Source organism: Perissodus microlepis, chromosome 17 (assembly GCF_051167445.1).
Source record: "Perissodus microlepis isolate ML-2025 ecotype Zambia chromosome 17, ASM5116744v1, whole genome shotgun sequence".
NCBI classification, from domain to species: Eukaryota; Metazoa; Chordata; class Actinopteri; order Cichliformes; family Cichlidae; genus Perissodus; species Perissodus microlepis.
Window position 1 is genome coordinate 22139200 of NC_140477.1, and position 8914 is coordinate 22148113.

An 8914-nucleotide genomic window follows, 5' to 3' on the forward strand; every position below is an offset into this window, starting at 1 on the left:
TTGTTTCGTTTCCTTTTATTCTCCAATAAATGTCTTTACAAATGTTCTCAGATGATGACGGCATCTGGAAGGCCGAGCTGAAGGCCACACAAAGGACACTTGGAAAACGACAGTCTGTTTACAGAGAATAAACGCCGCGCTCTTCGGGGGAACATTCACTCCAAGTAGAAACTCTGCCGACACAATAAATAGTTTCCAGAGCAATAACACAAAAACACTCAGCAGACACACTCTAAAAGGAAATGTTACTGCAGGTATTTAATTTGTAAAACCAAATCGACTGGCCCGTTACTTAGAGCGCTCCCCAAAAACTGCTCAGGAAGTCACTCGTTCAGTCACTCGACAGATTCAAACCGTAAAACTGAAGCACTACGAGTCTAACAGCAGCGGCGGCGATGAACCGGAGGGAATGTAGGCGACGACCTGCTTCGATTGTTACGATTCAAAGAAATGATTCACAGTTTGACGACCAATTCGTTGTGATCAGACGAGGAAACGACGGGGGTGTGTGCATGTGTGTGTGGATAAACCGGCGCGATGAAGAGGTCAGTGATTCCACGTGGGAGGGGGCGGAGTCTGAGGATGACCACTGCTAAAACCACTGCGGAGTCTGCTAAAACCCTGGGGGAGGTGGGGCGGGGTCAGCTCAGGCTTTCTTCTCTTCAAGGATCTTGTGGAGCTCATCGGCGTCCTCGGAGGTTTTGACCCGAATCAGCAGGGGGACGGGGGTGGTGGGGTTCTTGTCGTCAACGGGCGGATTTGGCACGCACACCACCATCACGTTATTCTTCCCCACCCGAGTGCATGGCATAGATGACTGCACGATGATGTTCAGCAGGATGTTTCCTGGAGGAGGAGAGAACGTTATACAAGCAGAAGACCCGGCTTTAAAATTAATATTTATATTTGGTGACTTGAAGATTTCTAATTTCATCATTTCATATTTATTATTACTATTTATTTCAAATTACTTCCAAAGTTAAATCTCCTGTAAGAAAAAGCGTTTGCTAATCGGGGCTTTAAACGCGATGTCTGACATCAGCACGACTGGTCCAGTGTTCTGTTTGTCTGCATCCTGTCTGCTGATTCATGACCATTCACAACGACTTCCCGGATTTTTCAGCCCATAAGGCGCATTAAGCGAAACAAAACAGTCAGATAAGTCAAACTTTTACTCAACTCATTCTTGCTTCTTCCACTTCCGTACCATTGATACATTAATGTTGAATTCTCTCACAGCTGCTCTATTCCGTGTCGTTGAAGTATGTTAATGACTAACCTCGTATTATCTCAGTTGTTCTCCTTTTATCGAGTAGAAAAAAGTTAGCGTTCATCCTCTAACTTCACTGTGTTTATGTCATGCTAACACAGCTGTTTCGCTAGCAATCATGTAATAATAATAATAATAATAATAATAATAATGGATTGGATTTATATAGCGCTTTTCAAGGCACCCAAAGCGCTTTACAATGCCACTATTCATTCACTCTCGCATTCACACACTGGTGGAGGCAAGCTACGGTTGTAGCCACAGCTGCCCTGGGGCAGACTGACAGAAGCGAGGCTGCCATATCGCGCCATCGGCCCCTCTGGCCAACACCAGTAGGCGGTAGGGTAAAGTGTCTTGCCCAAGGACACAACGACCAGGACAGAGAGCCCGGGGATCGAACCGGCGACCTTCCGGTTACAGATACGCTTCCCAACCCCCTGAGCCACGGTCGATGTAGCACATCATTATTTACCAGCTGGTCCAACAAACAAAAGTGAGCCTTATAGTGCGGAAAATACAGTACAAAGAAATATTTTATTAGTGTCCTTCAGCAATTCCTGTTGGTTAATCTGCAGATTATTTCTGAATCTGTGGATTTGATGTTTGATAAAAATGGAGGTTAAAAGCTGTACCAGTTTCAGATCTTCCAGCTGTTTGTGGAAGAAGTTTCACTTGCTCTCAATTTAAAAGAAGCTTTATCTTTGATATCGTTGATTTATGGAAGCCCGTTTCCGCCACTGAAGAGAAAAAAAAAAAAAAAAAAAAAAAAAAAGGATCCATAACTCAAAATTTCGAGTTATTTTCTCAAAATTCTGAGTTATTTTCTCGAAATTTCAACATATTAACTCGAAATTTCGAGTTAGCGCTGCCAATCAGTAATCTACGTGAATGACATCATTTCCTCGTTACCCGGAAGCTGAAGCCCTCAGCTACAAATGCTACAGCTAAGCTACCGGTATTACATCCAGTCATGAATGCACAGATTGCTGAGTGTTTTCAGCCTGGCTTCACAAATGATGAAATCCCTGTGTTATTAGCTGAATCACATGGTGTTACTATCAGCAAACGTACTCGCGAAAGCGCCAATTTGTTGGGATCCGTTTTTGAGTGCGCGTTCCTCTGCGCCATATGCTTCCGGGTAACAACAAAGCGACCTCATTCACGTATATTTTTGATTGGCAGAGCTAACTCGAAATTTTGAGAAAAGTAACTCGAAATTTTGAGTTATGGATACTAGCTTTTTTGTTTTCATTTAGTGGCGGAAACGGGCTTCCATATTGATTAGCTGCAGTAATCCTGATAGAGTCTGTTCATGTCATCAAGGATTTGACCCGTTTTCATTGTTGAAGCAGCAGTGCTTGTATCTGACCAGCAGGTGGAGCAGTCTGATTACAGCTCAGGCCTCATGAAGAGGAAGCTGCTGAATGTGGATTATTTTTATGCTTTTAGGTGTTTTGGATGTTTCTGGGCCTGAAACCTGAAGCTCGACATATTAAATGTTTCACTGCTGTAGGTTTGATGCTGCAAGGCTTATTACAATTATAAGTGAGCAGTTATTGGTTACACTCACTTTAAATGGTCTGTGTTATTTCAGATTACACTTTAAAGTCTATTTTTGTCCCCTTTGTTTTTGTTAGGACTAATCTGACACAGTGACCATCCTGACAAACATCATGCGCGTTTGATTCTTTAAACCTGATCATCTCTGACATTAATGTGTTTATGTTTGATTTAAAGAAAAAAAAATCTCAAGTTGGATTGAATATTGTGATGACATCAGATGTTTTATGTAAAATCAATCTGTTGACGCGATGCGCTCACCCAGGTTGGTATCGGCTCGGATGATCATCTGAGTTTTCCCCTCGGGTGTCTTTTTGAGGTGCAGCGTTCCCACTCCTTTATCTTTGAACTCCGACTCTTTCTTATAGAACATTTTACATCTGGAAGCAGAGCAGACAAGAAATTAACAAATTACAAATCATTTATAATTAAATAAATAGGATTATTTTTAAAAAACAAAGTTCAGAGTCGATGGGACACTTTCAGGGTTTTAGTGATGAAGATTTAAAGTCTGCTCTCTAAATCTTACTAAGATGGAGGAAGCTTACAGCAGGTTGGAGATTCCTCCATCAGCTGCAGGTCAAGTTCATTTCTCATTGTGTTCTTTTAAAACTTGCTGGAAGTTTGTATTTCATGACTACAATAGGATAACATAATGATCTGTCTGCTCCTCTCTGTGAGGAGGTGCAGAGAAAGGACAAACAGCCAGGGAGATGAGAAGTTGAACCAACAGCTGGAAGCTACAGAGAAATATTTCTTACAGTTTCTCACTTTTTTCTAAGCCCTATCCTTTTCCTCCATCTTTGTCTAAGAATTTGATCCAATCAGCTCCAGCTGGCTTCAAAAGCATTACTAAGCTCCTCCTCCTGATAACCTTCAAGATGCAGTGTGAAGTTAATTTTTATTAAATAATTTGACTGAAATTCATTTATTCTAACTTCACTTGTATTCACGCGGTGCACCACAGCTCTGAGTTCTGTGCACAACGCTGCTCCTGTTTCCTCCTTTTCAGATTGATTTCTATGTGAAGCTGAAGCTGCTGCTCGACCTGCAGCTTCAGGGTGAAACATTTCAGAAACTTACTTCTTGGAGTAGAAAGCATCGTCCTCTTTCACCTCTTTGACCTCCGGCTTGGGCGGGTCTTCCGACTCCTCGTCACCGTTTTCGTCTACAAAAAAATATCAATAAAATAAAATAAAATATAAAAATGATATATAAATATAAATCACGTTTTTTCCTTTCATGTTGAATCTTTGTCTTCCAAACTGCTGATAAAATGAGCACTGATTAAGTTTTAACTGATTTATTTAAACTATTTAAAATCATTTTCAAATAATTTTCAAACTCATCCCATTTGATCTTCACAGTAAAAAATATGAGACAGAATCTCAGCTTTAAAACTTAGATATAACTTCATGTATTTGAGTGTTTTGCTGACCTGTGGGTTGAGCGTCCTCGGCTTTCGCCCCACTAAAGGACAGCGGAGCGGCTGATCCTGGAGCTCCGAACACTGAGGTCTGACTGGAGGAGGAGGAGGACGAGAAGGAGAAGCTGGGGGGATTCGATTTGTTCCCTAAGGAACCCAGAACTGAGCTGTCCACCTTCTTGCCAAAGTTGAACGTGACTCCAGCAGGGATTGGAGCGGCGGCGGAGCTTTTCTCCCGGGTTGATTCGTCCGTTGAGTTTTTGGTGAAGGAGAACAAGGCAGCAGGAGTGGAGGTCGCTGAGCTGCTGCTGGAGGAAGATGAAGGAGGAGGAAGAACTGCGGCTGTGGCTGGCAGCGTCCCTCCATGCTTCTTCTTCTCTTCAGAGCCTCCGTCAGCTGATCCGCCGCCATACTGGCGCTCAATGCTGGCCAGGTGGCGCTCGTAGTCCCTGAAGATGGGGTTGAGGTCGCACAGCGGGTTGTCGTTCACGTGTTTGGTGATCCAGTCCCGCACTGAGCAGTTGAGCGCCGTGAGCTGCCGGCTGTACTCTTTATTGCTGCTGCTGGAGCTCTGACTCGCACTGGTGGCGGAGCCATTGGTCTGCTTGGTGGCAATATCAGTGGCGGGTTTAGCTGAGGATGGCCCGTTAAACGTCAGACCTTCGAGGAAGGAGAAAGTGTTAGTGATGGCATAGAAAGCTCAGCTTAGAAAGAAGGAAGCAGAATAAGAGTTACACGGGGCAATCATGGCTCAAAGAGTTGGCAGTTCGTCTTGTAACCGGAAGGTTGCCGGTTCGAGCCCCGGTTCGAGCCCCGGCTCGGACGGTTGTGTCCTTGGGCAAGACACTTCACCTGCCGCCTACTGGTGTTGGCCAGAGGGGCCGATGGCGCGATATGGCAGCCTCGCTTCTGTCAGTCTGCCCCAGGGCAGCCGTGGCTACAACTGTAGTTGCCTCCACCAGTGTGTGAATGAATAGTGGAATTGTAAAGCGCTATATAAATGCAATCCATTATTATTAAAACATAAAGAGCCAGAAAATTTGATTTTTTTTTTTTTTTTTTTTTTTAATCGATCATAAAGATGAACTGCTGTGAGCATCCTGAACACATTTTACACTCATAAGAGATCAATAAACTCATGTCCATGTCTTAGCATTTTTAAAGCTTCTAAAAACTAATGAAGACATTTTAACACAAAAAGAAAGCTCATTTATGGATCACATTCAAAGGACGAACAGGAATCTGAGCTGAAACTTTTGAATGGCACATAAAGAGGAAATAGTTTCCGATCAATAACCGATCGAGCCGATCAATGTTTTGCTCACCAGGTGCAGACGAGGACGCTGCAGGCGAGGAGAAACCTCCGAAGGAGGGCGTGCCGCTGTTCCCATTCGTCAGACCGCCGAGGCCTTTGAAGCCTCCGCCGTTCCCAAACCCGGAGAACGGAGTTGGAGCTGAGCTGCTGCTTGCCGCCGCGGTCAAGGAGAAGCCTTTAAAGCCTTTAAATGCTCCACTGCCCTCGCTCTGAAACAGGGAAACACTCAGATTACTTCATGATTATAATCAGACGCAACAGGTAAACAATGGTTTTCTCCTTGTACCTCGGTTCCAGTGTTTCTGCGTTTGGCCTTCTTAATTGCTCGATTCTTAAGCACATCTTCACTCGCCACTGAAAACGTCCCGGCCTGAAGGAGGACAAGAAAGTCAGACTCACATAATTCCAACTTCCTGAAGCCAGTCTTAAAGCTTCAGCATGGCCTCTTACCTCCTCGCCCTCCTCCTCCTGATCCCAGTTCCTGTCCGTGAGCTCCTTATCAGCGATCCTCTTCGCCATCCCACTGGCTCTGTAACAAAACATAAGAATTCAGTTTGTGTTCTTTCATTTTTTTTTTCAGGGTTTAGTGTGTCTTAATCAGCATTTTACAGAACTGAACTGAATAAGAAGTAGAAAAGTTTCAGTCTAGAAACAAAAACTAGGACTGTAATAAAATATGTTTACAAAACGGTTTATCATAAGCAAAGTAAAGTATTCTGCAAAGGGGAACCCCCCCCTCCCTCCCACACACACAAAAACAAAACAGGATTATCATTGATAACTATTGATTAACCAGCTGGTGTAAATCAGATAACAGAGCTCAGTTTGTCCATTAGCACAATTACTCAAAATTTTATGGACAGTTTGTTACAATTACTATTTAATCTAAACTATTTTACTTGATTTTTCTTGTTAATATCACCACTGTTAACATTTTTCTGCTCATCTTCTTGATCTGGCTCAATGCTCCAGAACAGAAATCTGTGGAAGAATCCACAGATGTCCAAAGCTGCCCACAGACTGAACCTTAACTTACTGAACCTGAGCTTTTATCTCACCTACTTTCAGTATTACTTCACCTGAACACACCACTCTGCTTTTTCTCCAATAAAACACCTGATATTCAGATGAACAGGCAACAGGTAACAACAGGTCTAAATCTGAGCTTTGGATGGCTAGTCTGAACATTTAAAGGTTTCACCTCAAAATGTGAAACAATAAATTGAGCATTTTGCTAAAAGAAAGTAGTGCGTCAAATGATAAAAAGCTCCAAACTCTTTACAGCTTTTCGCCAAAAACCCGGCTTCATTTGGTGTTTAGTTATTAATGGAGGCCGATAATCACCGATTAATCGACTATAAACAGCTGTGGTGGAGCTGCTGTTCGAATATTCTGGATGGTGTAAAGGTTGAAACATACCTGTGAATTCCTAGTGCGGTCCAAGGAAAGCTGATGTTTAACTAAATCAAATGCACAGGGTTAAGCACTCCTGTCAGGCAGCCTTTATCCGGGTTAACCATCAACTAGCCTGATTCGGTTAGCGCTTCTTTCCGGGTATAATCAATCACCTGTGTACCTGAGCCGAGAGATTTTCTGACTAACGTTTTACTCAGATTTCCGATTACTGAAAAACTGGCTCCTGATAAACTGGCCTACCATTACCGGAGCACACACCGAGGCCACCTGGCCTGTCCACTCCGGTGTCTAACATCATGTTCTGGCTGTTAGCCGCGGAACTAAACAAGCAAGCTAACCGGGCCGCTCACAAGCAGCTAATGTTAGCCAGCAGGCTAATGGCACGAGCTCCTCTCGTTTCCGGCGTTTAATGATTTTTTGTTAACAGGTAAATGTGACGCACCTTGTCTGTAACGTAAAGTCCGGTCTCTGCCTCCGCACGGCTCTGACAGCTCCAGGTAACGTCTGGCTGAACACCTTAACAGGTAACACCGCTCTGTGTTTTTGAACAAACCTCCTTACGCCGCCATTTTACAGAGCGGTATATTCGCATGGGTTTGCGCGGCCCACTTTTCACGCATGCGCACCACAAAGCGGCCTTTAGTCTGGGAATTGTAGTCCATATGGTTTTTTTTAAAACGACAATAAGAGGTTAAAAAACGCAAAGGTAAATGCATACTAAATATTAATTATGTCACCGGTGATTATTTAACTTTACATGCAGGGTGAAGGGTCTTGCTTAATGGTCACAAGCCCTAGTGACTTTCAATCTGTGGTCCAGTGGCCAAGCTCTGCACCACCACTGCTCCGAAGGGGCAGCTCTGCACAGTAGTGATGTTCGATTCGTGAACGAATCGTTCAATACTCGAGAATCACTTTACTGACTCGTGAATCATGATTCACAAGCCCAACTGAGTTGAATCGTAAACGTAAGCAAATCACTCAGGACTCGCTCACCCCCTCCCTCCTGTGCTGAATCATAGAGCGAACGAACGAATCACTCACTCACTAACCCCCTCCCTCCTGTGCTGAATCGTAAGAGTAAGCGAATCACTCACTCACTCACCCCCTCCCTCCTGTGCTGAATCATAGAGCGAACGAATCACTCACTCACTCACCCCCTCCCTCCTGTGCTGAATCATAGAGCGAACGAATCACTCACTCACTCACCCCCTCCCTCCTGGCTCACAGCTTCTTCTTCTTGGTTGGCAACCAATGTTAAGGCGCATTACTGCCCCCTGGCTCACAGCTCAGTGGACATTTAGATGAGAAAATATATATTTAACACATTTGAGGAAAATACTAATAAAATACAAATAAACAAAATAAATGTTTATTAAGCAATTTTGATAGGAAATTGTTTAATTTTAGAAATGTTTTTGCTCTTTTTTGCTCTATAAAATAGTTTTGTTTTTTTGTTTTTTTTAGAATCATTCATCTTAGCAGTGGGATTTACATGAAAAGAGAAACAAATTAAGTTTGAGTGAAAATGTAAATTTTTTGCACTCTCTGGTCAACTGACTCAGTGAATCAAATGACTCAAAAAATCCAATTCACTTTGGTGAGTGACTCATTAAAACTCGATTCAGTAAAAAGAATCAAATTTACCATCACTACTGCACAGGTAAAACATGCAGGGTTAGTTCAAAAAAGCTCCCCTCCGACAGCCAAACCCATCTGTTCTCTGATTCGATTGTTACATTTGTGCTTGACATGACATTGACCAATCAGATGAAAGGAAGAAAAATAGGGTCAAAATTCGTACTTGCAACTTGCAGAGATTCACATGTTTTTTTTTGGCTAAGTCCACACACAAATCTTTTTTACGCACACACAAATTCTTTTTACACATACAAATCCTGATTTACAAGTACAAAATATTTATGAC

At 43.0% G+C, this 8914-nt stretch overlaps 1 protein-coding gene across 1 annotated transcript; it reads right to left on the reverse strand.

The window, feature by feature from the left end:
- nup50 (nucleoporin 50) lies at positions 1 to 7602 on the reverse strand. The gene is made up of 8 exons (XM_084909197.1): positions 7430 to 7602; positions 6022 to 6100; positions 5858 to 5941; positions 5582 to 5780; positions 4269 to 4916; positions 3914 to 3998; positions 3092 to 3210; positions 1 to 846 (listed from the first exon to the last, which is right to left on the reverse strand). The coding sequence occupies exons 2-8, from the start codon at positions 6088 to 6090 to the stop codon at positions 647 to 649; spliced, it is 1404 nt and encodes a 467-aa protein (XP_084765323.1). The 5' UTR covers positions 6091 to 6100; positions 7430 to 7602; the 3' UTR covers positions 1 to 646.
- Between the last annotated feature and the right edge of the window lie 1312 nt (positions 7603 to 8914).